Source organism: Microcaecilia unicolor, chromosome 7 (assembly GCF_901765095.1).
Source record: "Microcaecilia unicolor chromosome 7, aMicUni1.1, whole genome shotgun sequence".
Classification (NCBI taxonomy): Eukaryota; Metazoa; Chordata; class Amphibia; order Gymnophiona; family Siphonopidae; genus Microcaecilia; species Microcaecilia unicolor.
The window spans coordinates 18,448,677-18,463,847 of NC_044037.1; the positions used below are offsets into that span (position 1 = coordinate 18,448,677).

Genomic DNA, 15,171 nt, shown 5'->3' on the forward strand with positions numbered 1-15,171 from the left:
CTATTCCCTCTTAACTTTGTCATATGCCCCCTCATTCCAGAGCTCTCCTTCCCCATGTCTTCATACGACACCCTCCCCACTTTCAAAGCTCCATTCCAGCAGCTGCAGTTACTGCCAAGGGCCAGGATGTGGCAGTCCTCTGCAAGGTCATGTTTTATGCTGATCTGCCTTTCAGGATAGCACAAGCGGAGGCATTAGGGACTTCATTCATTAGTGTACATACGGCTTGTTAGCACACCTTAAAAATTTAGTACGTGCAAAATGGATTTAAGCATGCATTAAACTACAAATTAAAGTGCAATCAATTTATGCACATTAAATATTATTTATGAAAAGTAATGTGTGAAATAAACAAAAAAAATCAATCAAAATCTAGGGAAACGCTAATTTTTCCTTCAATGTAATGGAAATTTGTTACCTCTGTACATTCTTAGAGGAGACTCCTTATCACTTGTAGAATGGTACAATCCAGGTATCCTGCTGGTTTCCTCTATAGAGCCCTTCACTTGGAAGTAATTATCCACAATGCTTTAAATTATTTCCAGTTACAGCGATCTACTGTCTATTCATATAAAACGAGAGCATATGTTTTCTATTGCTGGACCAGTCTTGTGGAATGCGCTACCAAGTGAATTACGCACCATGACTAATACCATGAGTTTTAGAAAAAAATATTTAAAACATGTTTGTTTCAGCAAGCCTTTTGCATAGTAACAAGTCGGTCCATGGAACTGTATGATGAGCTCCTTGTCTTTCCACCCAAACCCTCTTCTCCTCTTCCCCCACTTTCTATCTCTGTTGACAACGCCCTCATCCTCCCGTCTCTTCAGCCCGCAATCTCAAAGTCATTTTTGACTCCTCCCTCTCCTTCTCTGCCTATATCCAGCAGACAGCTAAGACCTGTCGCTTCTTCCTCTATAATATTAGCAAAATTCGCCCATTCCTCTCTGAACAGACCACCCGAACCCTCGTCCACTCGCTCGTTACCTCTCGTCTTGACTATTGCAACCTTCTCCTCGCTGGCCTCCTGCTTAGCCACCTATCCCCCCTTCAATCTGTCCAAAATTCCGCCGCACGTCTTATCTACTGCGTGAACCGATACTCTCATATCACCCCTCTCCTCAAGTCGCTTCACTGGCTCCCGATCCGCTACCGTATACAGTTCAAGCTTCTCCTATTGACCTTCAAGTGCACTCAATCTGCAGCCCCCCATTACCTCTCTACCCTCCTCTCCCCTTATGTTCCCACCCATAACCTCCGCTCTCAGGACAAATCACTCCTTTCTGTACCCTTCTCCACCACCGCTAACTCCAGACTCCGCCCCTTCTGCCTCGCATCACCTTATGCCTGGAACAGACTTCCTGAGCCCATACGCCATGCGCCCTCGCTGCCCATTTTCAAGTCCTTACTCAAGGCCCATCTCTTCTCCCTTGCTTTTGGTGCCTAACCACCTTCCCATTCCTGATACCTACACTGACTACATAGTTTTTACCTTTAGATTGTAAGCTCTCTTGAGCAGGGACTGTCCTTCCCCATGTTTAAACTTGTACAGCGCTGCATAACCCTGGCAGCGCTATAGAAATGCTAAGTAGTAGTAGTAGTAGTACCCTAATGATTGCAAAGTAGACGATTGATAGTTGAAGGTAGAATATACCCATAATGGATGATTTCAGGCAATGGCTGTAGTTTGTTATTATGGGAATTTATTTGTTTGGGTTTTTTGTATAATGATTTTAAGGCTTTTATGTATTGAATTGTGTATGTTTTTATTGTTTTCCACATAGATGTTTCAATATGCAGGCTATAAATATTTTAAATAAATAAGTGGGTGCCTAGCGGTGGGCACCTATTCTTATAATAGCATGTGGTTACCCAGAATCCATTATAGAATCCTATATAATAATTTGCACCTCCAACGTTCTACGTCTGAATGCCTGGGTTCGTAACACAATTCCCATTGGTCCGCCCTCGCGTTGGAATGTGATGACGTCAGAGGACGGATCAATGAGAGGGAAGAGAAACCAGCACCAGCCAGCCACAGAACGTTGGAGGTAAGGATTCAATCGCAGGAGAATCACCCCCCTCCTCCCCCCCACCCCCCCCCGTCCTCCAAGTTCCAGGCCCCCCCCTCTCCTCTGAGTTCCAGGCCCGCCCCCTCCCTCCCTCTCCTCCGAGTTCCAGACCCCCGCGCCTCCCTCCCTCTCTCTCTCTCTCTCCCCTCCGAGTGGCAGCCCGATCTGCATGCCTGCCCTCTTCTCCCAGTCCTCTGCTTGCCCCTCGCCTTCCTGCATGTCGGCCTGAATTTAAAAGTTCTTACCTTGGGGTCCGCCGGCAGCAGTAAAAGCAGTGGCGTAGCCAGAAGTCAATTGTTGGGTGTGCCAACAGGTTGGATGGGTGGGCACTAGACAGTGGTGTGCTGGTAAATGTCTAACAACAGGCTCTCTCCCCGATCCACCTCTGCAGCCCCCCCCCCCCCCCGTCCACCTGTGCACCTCCCCTCAAAATTGCAGAGCTGGCTATAGCCGGGGAGAGAGCCTGGGGGGTGGGGGAGGCAATGCATTACTCTCTCCAGGAAAAAAAACATTAAATGATCCCAGGTTCCAATCTAATTCATGTTTAATGTGGGATAAAATGCCATAAATAAGTAAATAAATATAAACTTTTAATGTTGAGCACCTGATTCTCAAAGTGGACATGTTCCAATCATTATAATGAAAATAAAATGATTTTTTTCTACCTTTGCTGTCTGGTGACTTTGTTTTTCTGATCATACTGGCCCAGTATCTGATTCTGCTGCTATCTGTCCTCTTTACTCCGTTTCCAGGGCTTCCTTTCCATTTATTTCTTTACTTTCCGCCTTTCTTCTTCATTTCTTGCTCTGGGTCCTCCGCAGACTTGACTGTCCAGTGGATCCAGCTTCTGCCTATTTTCTTCATCCATGTGCAATTTTCTCCTCTCTTCCTTTTCCCTCATCTCATCTCCTTCCTCACTCTTCCCTCCCCTCCATCCATGTCCAGCATTTCTTCTCTCTCCCTTCCCTCTCCTCCATCCATATCCAACAGCCTCCTTTCTCCTGCCCTTCCCTCCATCCATCCATGTCCAGCAACCCTCCTCTGCCTCCTGCCCTCCCCTCCATCCACCCATGTCCAGCAACTCTCCTCTCCCCTCCATCCATCCATACCCAGCAATTCTCTTCTCTCCCCTGCCCCTATCCATCCATCCCCAGCAATTCTGTTCTTGCCTCTGTCCCCTCCATCCATCCATTCCCAGCAATTCAAACACACTACCTCCTGCTTCTAACCCAGAAGCGTCTCCTCTGCAGGTTTCTTGTCACATGGTGTTTGCTGATCGGTTGGCTGTTCTTTTGTTCTCTCTGTGGATTAACTTGCATACATAAAGGAATTATTCAAGCCTATCAGCTTCTTCTCAGAGAAAGTTGATTGTGACCCCTGAGGCAGGCGCTTTGGCGCCGAAACACGGACCGTGTTGGGTCCTTGATATTATGAATATTCTGAATAAACTGTTTTTTTATATTATCTCCCTATTGGTTTGCGCATTTGTCAGCCTCTACTTTTGCTGTTTTGCTTTGACTTTCCGTGGAGGCTCCTCCTGTCCTCTTGATTAGTATCTGCCATCCTCACAGCACAGCACATACCGTAAACGTCTGCCCAGCACTAGCCCCGCCTCCCAACCCCCACCCCCACCACCGGGCGACTAGGGGACTAACTTTCATGGTCTTTCCTGAAGGTCGGCGCTGGGAACCGTCCAATCCCCCTTTTGCAGGACCGCAATGCGGCCTAGGCGGGGCCCCCACCCGCCCCTGACTAACAGCGGCTCCCGGAACCACCACCAAGGACGAAGGTTACCGGCACTCGAGGGTCACCTTCACCGCCCCCGGGGCGACAGGGACGAGTCATTAACGTGGGTTTTAAACTGGTTCTAGCCAGTTTAACGTGCAAGTAGTAAACCAGGACATGCACAAAAGGGCATTGTCCTGTCACGGTAGCAGCTAACGAAAACGGAATGCAGATGAGCAAATTAGTATTATAATGTGTAGAAATCGTATTGTAATGAGATGCACTACCGTTTTCCGATTGCCTAACCGTGGAAAATCTAACGGGAGGTCTGTACCTCTCGTTGGGGCTGCGCAGGATTTATTCGCCTCTAAAAACTTCTATAAATTTAACAAAAAAAAAAATCGGGAAAAAAATGTCCAAGTGCTCGTCAGGGACGTCCTTCTAAAGTGCCTAACATGGACGTCCTTCACAAAACCAAAAAAAGGACGTCCCTGACGAGCACTTATACGTTTTTCCCCCAGATTTTTTTTGTGATGGGTGTCCTTCTAGTGCCAAGGACGCCCAAATCAAAAAACTATTTAGACATCTCTTTCGATTATGCCCCTCCTCTAGGTCTCTCTCAGCCAATCACAGCACGTTTAGCTGACACCAGTGACAGCTAAACGCGCTGTGATTGGCTGAGAGAGACCTGGAGGAGGGGCATCGGACGTGCTGGTAACACCCCGGGGCAGACAGAAAGGAGCAAGGCGGCCGGAGCAGAAGCCGCCGATAGCTGCCAGCGGCATCGGAAGCCTCCTCGTAGCCCTTTCATCTCCCTCCCGATTATGGGGACGACTTTTTTTTTCTTTCAGTGAAGGACGTCCATAAAGGACGTCCTTGGCATGCGCAGAGCAGCCAGCATAACGCTTGGCTGCTCTGCGCATGCTCAGCTGGCCGACTGGCTTGGAAGGAAATCCCATGCAAATGAGCTAGCAGCGACCAGCTCATTTGCATGCGATTTCCTAGATGCATTCCCGTTGCTTACCGATTCGCTAAGGAATCGGTAAGGGAAGGGCTTTAGCGTTGGTTTTAGTGCATCTACCCCATAGTTTTACAAAATGTATTTATTTCACACATAAACTTGTTTATTCTGTTTATTTATTTATAACACAATTTATTGATTGCTCTATACTATATTCTAGGCGGTTTACAAAAGCAACATCCATAATAAAATCCTACACAAGAGCAATATCTTAAATACAAAGACAAATTACTAATAACATAAATCCCAATAAAATAAAATTAGCTAGAACACGCCATCAATAAGCCTGAGAGAAAAAGTAGGCCTTAAGCTGCTTTCGAAATTGAAGGTAATTCTCAGCCTCTTTTATTTTTATGGGAAGATCGTTCCATAATGGAGCTTCTTCAATATAAAAAAAATGTGATCTGATGTCATCGAATCTAACTTGATTATGAGAGGGAACAGCTGGCAACATTTTAACAGCACATCTGGTGGACCATAAATTCTTAAAGCAGCGGCTAAAGGAATAGGAACGTCCCCCTTTACGGTTCTGTAAATCAAACTCAAAACTTTAAACTGATCAATAGCCAAATTCCACCATGTAACTTTCATACGTTTCCCATTTTAGAACCTCTGTACCAGAAACCTCAGCTGAAATAGCAATAATCATGTTAACTCCCCCTCTGCCATAGTTTCCATCCCTGCGCACTCACACAGAGAGAATAACTCATACCGTGACCTAGAAGACAACAAGTTGATGAGATTCTGCATTTTTCTTCCTTTTTGGGCTGGTCCCAGTCTTTTTTTCTCCTTTCCTTTTCTCAGTCTTTACTAGATTTGCCTTTCCATTCCTTCTCTCTCCTCTTGTCTTTCTTCCCTTTCCTTCCCTACATTTGTCTGCCACTCATCTTTCCTTTTCACCTTTTTCTGTGTTTGATTTTACCCTCATTCTTCCTTTCTCTCACCCTCTAGTCCTTAGTCCCCTTTTCACTTCTCATCTACCTACCAGCTTTCCCCATCTCTCTCTCTATCCCCTCTCCAGCACTCCTGTTGCTGCCTCTGGCTCTGTCATTCCCCAGTCTCCTATCGCCCCACCCCATCTTTCACCGACTCCCTAGTCCTGCATTTCCATTCTCTGTACTCAACATCTCAGCCCTCACTTACCCTCCACTGCATCTCGTGTCCTTACCAGCCTCAGCTCCATGCCTGTCTCTCCTTCCTTCCCTCCCTTGCCTCCAGGCCATTTTTCTATCACTTACCTTCTACCCCGTCTACTGTTGCCTCTCTTTCACCATCTTTTTAACCCCATTTGCACCCTTACTCAACCCCTCCAGAGACTCCTTCCCAGTACCTCCATCCCTTTTCTCTACTACTACTACTATTTATCATTTCTATAGCGCTACTAGACGTACACAGCGCTGTACACTTGAACATGAAGAGACAGTCCCTGCTCGACAGAGCTTACTATCTAATTAGGACAGACAAACAGGACAAATAAGAGATAAGGGAATATTAAAGTGAGGATGATAAAATAAGGGTTCTGAACAAGTGAATAAGGATTAGGAGTTAAAAGCAGCATCAAAAATGTGCTCTTCCCCTACCTCTTCTTCATCGCTCCACTTCCTTACCTATCCCTATCCTTTCTCTCATGCCTCTTTTATCCCATTTACCCCTTGTTCATTTGTCCTACCACACACCTCCTTTGTTGATTCAGATACTACAGATTGTATTCTCTTGTTACTATGTAAGCTGCATTGAGCCTGCGATGAGCGGAAAAGCGTGAGATACAAATGTAATAAATAAATAAATAGATTTGAAGACGACCATAGATGGAGCTTGACAGACAGGCTTAGGAAGTTTATTCCAGGCATATGGTGCAGTAAGATAAAAGGAACGGAGTCTGGAGTTAGCGGTGGAGGAGAAGGGTGCAATGCCTTTCATCCTCTCGCCAGTCTTCCAGGTCACTCACACCATGTCTCAACTTTTCTCCCCACTTCATTCCCTTTTCTTGCCTTAAATAGACTTCCTGAGCCGGTACATCAAGCTCCATCTCTGGCTGTCTTCAATTCTAAGCGAAAAGCCCACATTTTTGATGCTGCTTTTAACTCCTAATCCTTACTCACTTGTTGAGTTCCCATGTTTTATCATTCCCACTTTAGTAATTCCCTTATCCCTTATTTGTCTGTCCTAATGAGATTGTAAGCTCTGTTGAGCAGGAACTGTCTCTTTATGTCCAGTGTACAGCTCTGCATACTCCTAGTAGCGGTATAGAAATGATAAGTAGTAGTAGTAGTAGTTTTCTTACCCCCTATTTTACACCCCCCCCCCCCCACTCATATCTAACAATTGGCAAATCCTCACTACCCTCACCATCTTTCCCATCCGTAATTCTCGGTCTGCCCCCCAATACTTTCCCACTGAACCATTATGTCCTAGTCATCTTCTGCTCCGTTCCCCTTCCCCCCACCCCACAGGCCCATCCATCTTCTACTCTGTTCCCCTTCTCACCTCCACCCCATGGCCCATTCCCCCCTTCCCCCCCCTCTCCAAGCCTATTCATCTTCTGCTCTGTTCCCCTTTCCCCCCACCCCACACCATCTTCTACTCTGTTCCCCTTCTCACCTCCACCCCATGGCCCATTCCCCCCTTCCCCCCCCCTCTCCAAGCCTATTCATCTTCTGCTCTGTTCCCCTTCCCCCCACCCCATAGGCCCATCCATCTTCTACTCTGTTCCCCTTCTCACCTCCACCCCATGGCCCATTCCCCCCTTCCCCCCCTCTCCAAGCCTATTCATCTTCTGCTCTGTTCCCCTTTCCCCCCACCCCACACCATCTTCTACTCTGTTCCCCTTCTCACCTCCACCCCATGGCCCATTCCCCCCTTCCCCCCCCCTCTCCAAGCCTATTCATCTTCTGCTCTGTTCCCCTTTCCCCCCACCCCACGGGCCCATCCATCTTCTACTCTGTTCACCAGTCCTTGAGTGCCATCATTCTTCTGCTCATCATTTGTTTTCTCTCTCAAAGTCCACCATCATTCCCTCTTCATCTCTATCTTTCCTGTCTAGCCTCTTCCCTGTGTCCTTGTTTCTGTCCGTGTCACCCTCCACGTGTTCAGCATCTGTGTCCTCATCTTTCCCCCTGTATCGAGCATCATCCCTCTTGTCTTTGTCCCTTTCTCCTGCACCCTGAACCTCTCACTCCCACCCCCACCCAAGAGCCATCACCATTTTTGAAGCATTGCACAAAAATGATAGAGTCATGGATTTGATATACCGCCTTTCTGTGGCACAACCAAAGCGGTTTACATGTATTAAATGCAGCTACTACACATAAGAGACAGTCCCTGCTTGACAGAGCTTAGAATCTGTTCGAGACAGACAAACAGGACAAATAAGTGATTAGGAAGCTATTTATTGTAGGAATAATTAAAATAGACATCGGTACTGAGTAGGTGATTAAGGGGGTTAAAACTTAAAAGCAGCCTCAAAAAAGTGAGCTTTTCATCAGGATTTGAATAAGGCCAAAGACAAAATATGCCCCTGGATTCTAAATATGGCATCCAGATTTGCGCATTCAAGTTTGTGCGCTTGTCCAAGATGTGCACGCATATTAATTGAATAATGAGCCCCTAACTACCAATAACTGGGTTCTAACAACCGCCTATTGAAGTTAATTGGCACTCATTCAAATTTGCACGTGCATCTAGCCATGCACTATTCTGTAAGGCAGGGCGCCTAACTCTACTAGTGCAAAACTGAAAAGTGGGTGTGGTCAGGGACATGTCAGGGGCGTTTTGATAAGCTATATGCATAGTTACAGCATACTGTCTCTGTTCACCTAACTTGGGCACCAAAATTTACACCAGGTTTCAGCAGGTGTAAATCTGGCACCTCCAGTTAGGTACGGGAATCAGTGCTAAGAGCTATTCTAGAAAGGGTGTGTGCCCAGTGGCATAGGTAGGTGGGTCACAAGGGGAGCGACCACTCCCCCAAACAGACTTCAGACGCCACCACTGCCTATTTTTCACGTGGTCCGTCGCACCTACGCAGTCCGCTCTCCATTCCCCCTGACGTCACAACCTAGCTATGCTCCTGTGTATGCCCTTCATAGTATAGTGCTTTACACTGATTCCTTTGGTGCCCATTTGTGAGCACCATGTAAAGAATTTCACCCATGATGAAGAAATGGAGTCTGGAATTGATGATGAACAAGGGTAGAGATAAGCAGCAGCGTAGCAAGGGCAGAGTGGTGGGGGCGGTCCGCCCCGGGTGCACGCCGCTGGAGGGGTGCAGAGAGCAGCTGCACGCCTGTCAACTCCGCTGTTTCCCTGCTCCCTCTGCCCCGGAACAGGTTACTTCCTGTTCCGGGGCAGAGGGAGCAGGGAGTCAGCAGTGGGGGCGGTCCGCCCCAGGTGCACGCTACTGGAGGGGTGCAGAGAGCAGCTGCACGCCTGTCGGCTCCGTTGGTTCCCTGCTCCCTCTTCCCTGGAGCAAGTTACTTCCTGTTCCGGGGCAGAGGGAGCCAGCAGAGCCGAGAGCCGCTCGGCTGCTCCCAGCAGGGGGGGGGAGGTGTTGATGCGCTGGGAGGGGAGGGTGTCATTGTGCCGGGTGGGGGGGGGGGGTGTCATGCTACACCCTGGGGGAGGGTGCGCATCGGCAATCCGCCCCGGGTGGCAGCCAACTTAGGAACGTCACTGGAGATAAGAGAAACTTACCAGGTGAATGGAGCTCTGGGGGTGGGGGGGGAGAGATACTGAGGAGGTGTACAATGAATGCACTTGTAAGAGGAATTTGAAGTGACATGTTTTGCTGGCTCTCTCTTAGGAAGAAACCCCTACCTGATTATTAAGTGTGAGAAACAGAAAGTCCGCTCTCCTGCTCAAAAAAAGACTTCCAGCGCTGTCTTTGATATGAAAGCGGTATTCTTAAGAAAGAACAAGAACCAGCCCATCGTCATTCAGGTAATGAAGATTCCAGCTGTTCGCTGAGTGACCCTTACAGACTGGTGCAGTTTTCCCAATTTAACCCTATATCTGCTTTCTCAAACCAATGGATTTTGCATGTCTTGTGATAACTACTAATGGATTGAGGTGCGGGTTTGGGATTAATATTACCTGGCTTCACTTGCACTTTCAGAAGGTAAAAGTGGCCAGTCTCACCCACTGTGCCCATTTTCCCTTCCTACAACTATGCCACTGATAAGCAGCTTGAGGGGGGGCAAGGGTATGGAGTTCATATTGGTGCTGGGAGGGGGGGAGGGGTATGAGGCCAAGTCAGAACCAACACCTAGAACAGTTGGAGGCAGTGCTGCCCTCTAGAGGCATGCACTTGTTAATGCACCTTAAATTGAGTGCATGCTGAATTGATTTATAAGAAATTATCTTTCTTGTCATTGAAACATATAGCACGAATAGCATTGATCAACACCAGATAGCAATGCAAGTGATTAGATCAATATAAATCTCTATATCAATGACAGAATGTTGAATTGATTTAATGCACGGTCATCAACTTTGCACACTGTAAATTCCTCAGTTCTGCCAATTTAGTACACACCAAAAAATGCCATATTAAAATGAATAATGTGAATGTGGATGTGCTGTGTGCATCGAGTAGCACAATAGAAATGATTAATAGTGAGGTTTATAGTAAATTAACCGAACCCCCTCCCCCACAAAAAAACAGGAAAAATTCTTTTTTTTTTTTTGCCTGTGCATACCCCTACTGCTCTCCCATGTGCCTCCAACCAACGCTGCTGTACCGACCCGTTCTTAGGATTTACTTACACTTCCCTACACTTATGGATCATCAGTGCATTCCTTGTCGGTCTAACATAGTCCTGTATTTAGTCACCAGCTTTTAATGCACTTTAGGAAAAGAAGAATACTGTCCCTGGTGACACTGATATAAAGCAATCCAAAAGACAAAGGAAATAGATAACAAATAAATAAAGGAAATACATTGTAAGCTGTGTCTGTGATACTTTGTTATCAAACACTGTAAGCCGCACTGAACCTGCTATCGAGCGGGACAAAGCGGGGTATAAATGCTACAGATAAAATAAAAATAAACAAGGAAGAAAAAGAAAGAGTGCAGCTTAAGCCAGGTAGGTGCCTACGTGTGCCAAAATGGACTTACCGCGTGGCTCTTGCGGTAATTTCATTTTTGGCGCACGTCCGCTACGCGCGTCTGAAAAATAATTTTTATTTTTGGATGTGCCTCGCGGATGCGCACAGGTCCTTATTGCCCAAAACTCTTTACCGCTAGGTCTGTAGCTGACGGTAAGGTCAGAGACCCCAAGTGGATGCGCAGCAATTTTGATTTTGCCGCACGTCCATTTTTTTTGGGGGGGGGGAAGCCCTTTTCTACAGGCACGCTGAAATATAATTCTGCGCGCACCCAAAACCCGTGCCTACACTACCGCAGGCCACTTTTTACTGCAGCTTTGTAAAAGGACCTCATAGAAAAGGGAAGGTAGCTTGGTGAGACTAGGGCTTTTCTCAGCAATGCAGAAGCACTGAAACCAGGAGCTGTGTCTTATCTTCTGCATTCCAACGTATTATCACACAATCAAAGTTAAACAATCGTTTTAAACAGAATTACTTCTAATCAACAATACAGACCCCAAGTGCACTTGTTAGTCAAGGCAGATAGAGTTACTACTACTACTTATCATTTCTAAAGCGCTACTAGATGTACTCAGTGCTGTACACTTGAACATCAAGAGACAGTCCCTGCTCGACAGAGCTTACAATCTAATTAGGACAGACAAACAGGACAAATAAGAGACAAGGGAATATTAAAGTGAGGATGATATAATAAGGGTTCTGAACAAGTGAATAAGGGTTAAGAGTTAAAAGCAGCATCAAAAAGGTGGGCTTTTAGCTTAGATTTTCAGAGTTGAAAAGCAACCTCTAAAATCCACTTGACCCAGCTGGCGATGCACTGAATATTGACCTCTAGCCAGCTATATCGTGCGATACAGCCGGTTAGCTGCTATGCATTGACCGCGAACATTCAGTGGCAGGTAGCCGGCTTATTCCCTGTTGAATATCTGCAGATAGCCAGTTAAGTGCAATTTAACTGGCCATGAGTCATTCCTTGTCAGTTGAGTAGCGCTGAATATCGGGCAGAGTGAATCCACATTACAAATTACTGAACTGGCAATGGAAGGAATTGGACAGGAAAGGGACCCCCCCCCCCCCCCACCTCAAACATTGCAAGGAATTGCCATGGCCAGAGTGGCAAAGCAGAAATAAAATTAAGACCTAAAAGTCTCTGAGTAACTCCTAGAGGTGATATTTAAGCTTGTTTGGAAAGTAATGTCTGTTCTTCTAGAAGAGGGGTTCTCAACCCAGTCCTCAGGATACACCTAGCCAGTCAGATTTTCAGGATATCCACAATGACTATGCATGAGGTGTTTGTATGCACTAACTCATTTTATGCAAATCGATCGTATGCATTTTCATTATGGATATCTTGAAAGCCTTACTGACTGGGTGTGTCCTGAGGACTGGGTTGAGAATCACTATCCTAGAATAATCCTCTTCATTAATTATCATCCGCAGGTCTGGGACAAGAAGACCTTGTGTGATCAGCTCTTAGGACAGGTGCTTCTAGCTGGCTCACCCAGTGACCCCAAGGAGCTGCAGACTCTCCAACTTCTGGATAAGGACGGTCAACCAGCTCGTGAACAGCCAGGCCGTATTACTGTCAAGGTCATCTCCAGCGATGATCTCACAGAGCTGTGAACGTCAAAGGTCCTGCATTTGGACAGCTCCCAGCAAGGGGCTTCATCTGCACTTTCACTGCAAAGGATACATCACAGAATATACAAACCCTACTATCGATTCCTTTAAATTCCCCACCAAAAAGCAGTATTTACCTAGAAGCTGGTCCTTAATGACCGTAAGCAGATGAATTATTGGTCTTTAATTTTTTTTTAAGAACGTTACCTGGATCTCCCTTTGGAGCAACAATGGCTCTTCCTGTTAATAACCATTGTGGTGTAAATGCTGGCTGCTTGACTAATTGATTTCTGCAGTTGGCCAAGTCTTGGTGAAATAATGTTAATTGTTTCAGGCAAAAATTGGTCACTCCATCTGGGCCAGGACTCTACTGGTCTATTACCAATTCCTTTAAGCTCTCCTGTGAAAATGCTCCATCAGACAACAGTTCTTAGGTTACACCTGGCCACCCATGAAGAAAGAATTTTAATTTTCAAGTATGACCAGGAATAATAAACTGAACCAGCCATGCTATATCCTACTACAAAGGTGCAAAATCTGGAAGCAGGGTCTGTTAATCCTTTGGCCACACTGGAGTGGACATTGTCACAGCATTCATTGTATGCACATTTGCCTTGGTTAATTCAAGTGTTTAGGATGAAGTGAAGTATAATACCGTCCTGTAGCATAAGCAGTGAATCTGCACTGCATAATATTATACTGCAATGGAAAGAATCAGCCATTTTGAAAGAATTCCACAGCACCTTTTACCAATTATAGTACCACCATTGGCTGCAGACTTAGGGGTGTGGTTATCAACATGGTCTACTATTAAGATGTGCTAACTTTGTGCAATGAGACCAAGTTACTAATAACTGGAATTCAGTGGTGTTCCTAGGGGGGGCTGACACCCGGGGCGGATAGCCGATACGCCCCCCCCCCCCCCCCCGGTGCAGCACGACCCCCACCCCGGCAAAAGACACCCCCCCCCCCGGGTGCACGCCGGTGGGGGGGGGTGCCGTGCGCTGGTCAGCTTCGTTCGGTTCCATGCTCCTCCTGCCCCGGAACAGGTTACTTCCTGTTCTGGGGCAGAGGGAGCATGGAAACGAACATAGCTGACCGGCGCGCGGCACCCCTCCCACCGGCGTGCACCCGGGGCGGACCGCCCCCACCCCTTGGTACACCACTGCTGGAATTAACAGTATAATAGCACAAGTTAGTGATAAAATAACCTGCCTTAATGGCAGTCCACGTTGATAACTTCCATCCTTAGTGTGAAGAGGATCAGTCTCTAGTAACCAGAGCCAATACTGTGATGTCATAATGCCTCATTCCACCAATGCCCAAGAGCCAACTGCAGCAGTGATGTCACAATGGCTTAACTGCTGTATGATTGGCTCACTTTTACTACATAGAACAGTGATTTCGATTTCTAGAAAGATTTTTTTTTTTTTTAAGGAGGAAGTTAACAATGTTGGCTAGTGTTAATCCCAGTTATTAGTAACTAGGTTTCACTGCAGAAAATAGGACCTCTGCTAAAATATAGCATGATTTAGTGGTAAAACAACACATCTTAAAGGTAACCCACATTGATAACTTCCCTCCTTAGTGTGAAGAACTGATATTGTGATGTCATAATGCCTCATTCCACCAATGTCTAAGAGCCAACCTCAGCAGTGATGTCACAGTGGCTTGACTGCTGTATTATTGGCTCACTTTTGTTACATAGAGCAGTGATTTTGATTTCTAGAGACATTTCTTTTTTCTTTAATTAAGGGGATAAATTATCAACATGGGCTGCCATCAAAGACAAGTTATTCTACTGTTAACCCCAGTAATAGCTATGTCTCTTGCATTAAGTAGGATCTGTGTAAAATAGCACACGTTAGTGGTAAAATAACATGTCATAACAGTAGTCCACATTGATAACTACGCCCCTAAGTTGCTTGCCATCGAAATGCACTTTTGATTGTATGATTCCTGTATATAACAAACTGATTTAGAGGACAATTTTATAGCAGGGGGCCTAGACCAGGAAGGCACACAGGCAAATACATCTATTTTATCAAGGCAACACATGTGCTTATCAGCTTTTATAAACTATACTATTCAAAAGCTCCCTCCACAAGTTACAGCTGCTGCAAAGCAGGAATCACTTTGCGATGTGGATGTCATATTTTATACAATCCAAAAGTGCAGATCCTGCCCTGAGGACCATCTACATGTATATTGTATAAATGCTGGTGCTGTGTATATTTGTGTACATATTCCCTCAAGTCATTGGAGACGTGCCTACTGGAGGAAGCCTTCAGGGCCGCCGAGTGACAAACCTGGGACCATTCCGCTTACTTGTCCTGCTCCGCCTCTCGTCACTGTGCACAGCAAACTTCCCCAGGGTCCGGCCTAGCATTGCAATGCTTTTCTGTTCCTCTGTGCGGCAGTGCCGCAGAGCAGAGCCCTTCCTTCCTTCCTTCCTGCTGCATCGAAAGAGGCTGTTTGAATGCAACACGAAGGAAGTACTCTGCAGCACTGCCGTGCACAGGATCAGAAGAGCAATGCTAGCACCGGGCGGGCCCCCCTTGGATGCCAGGCCCTGGGGAATTTTGCCGCCCTCCCTCTCGGCAGTCCTGGGGCCCTTTTACAAAGCGT

General features: G+C 46.5%; 1 protein-coding gene across 1 annotated transcript in view; it reads left to right on the top strand.

Moving 5' to 3' along the window:
- Positions 1–13,442, top strand: part of CAPN6 (calpain 6) — a 155,066-nt gene extending 141,624 nt beyond the window's left edge. Inside the window, exons 12-13 of the mRNA XM_030210251.1 lie at positions 9,620–9,756; positions 12,364–13,442. Of these exons, the coding sequence (XP_030066111.1) occupies positions 9,620–9,756; positions 12,364–12,546 (320 nt within the window). The 3' untranslated portion in view covers positions 12,547–13,442. The remainder of the gene's footprint in view (positions 1–9,619; positions 9,757–12,363) is intronic.
- The last annotated feature ends 1,729 nt before the right edge of the window (positions 13,443–15,171 follow it).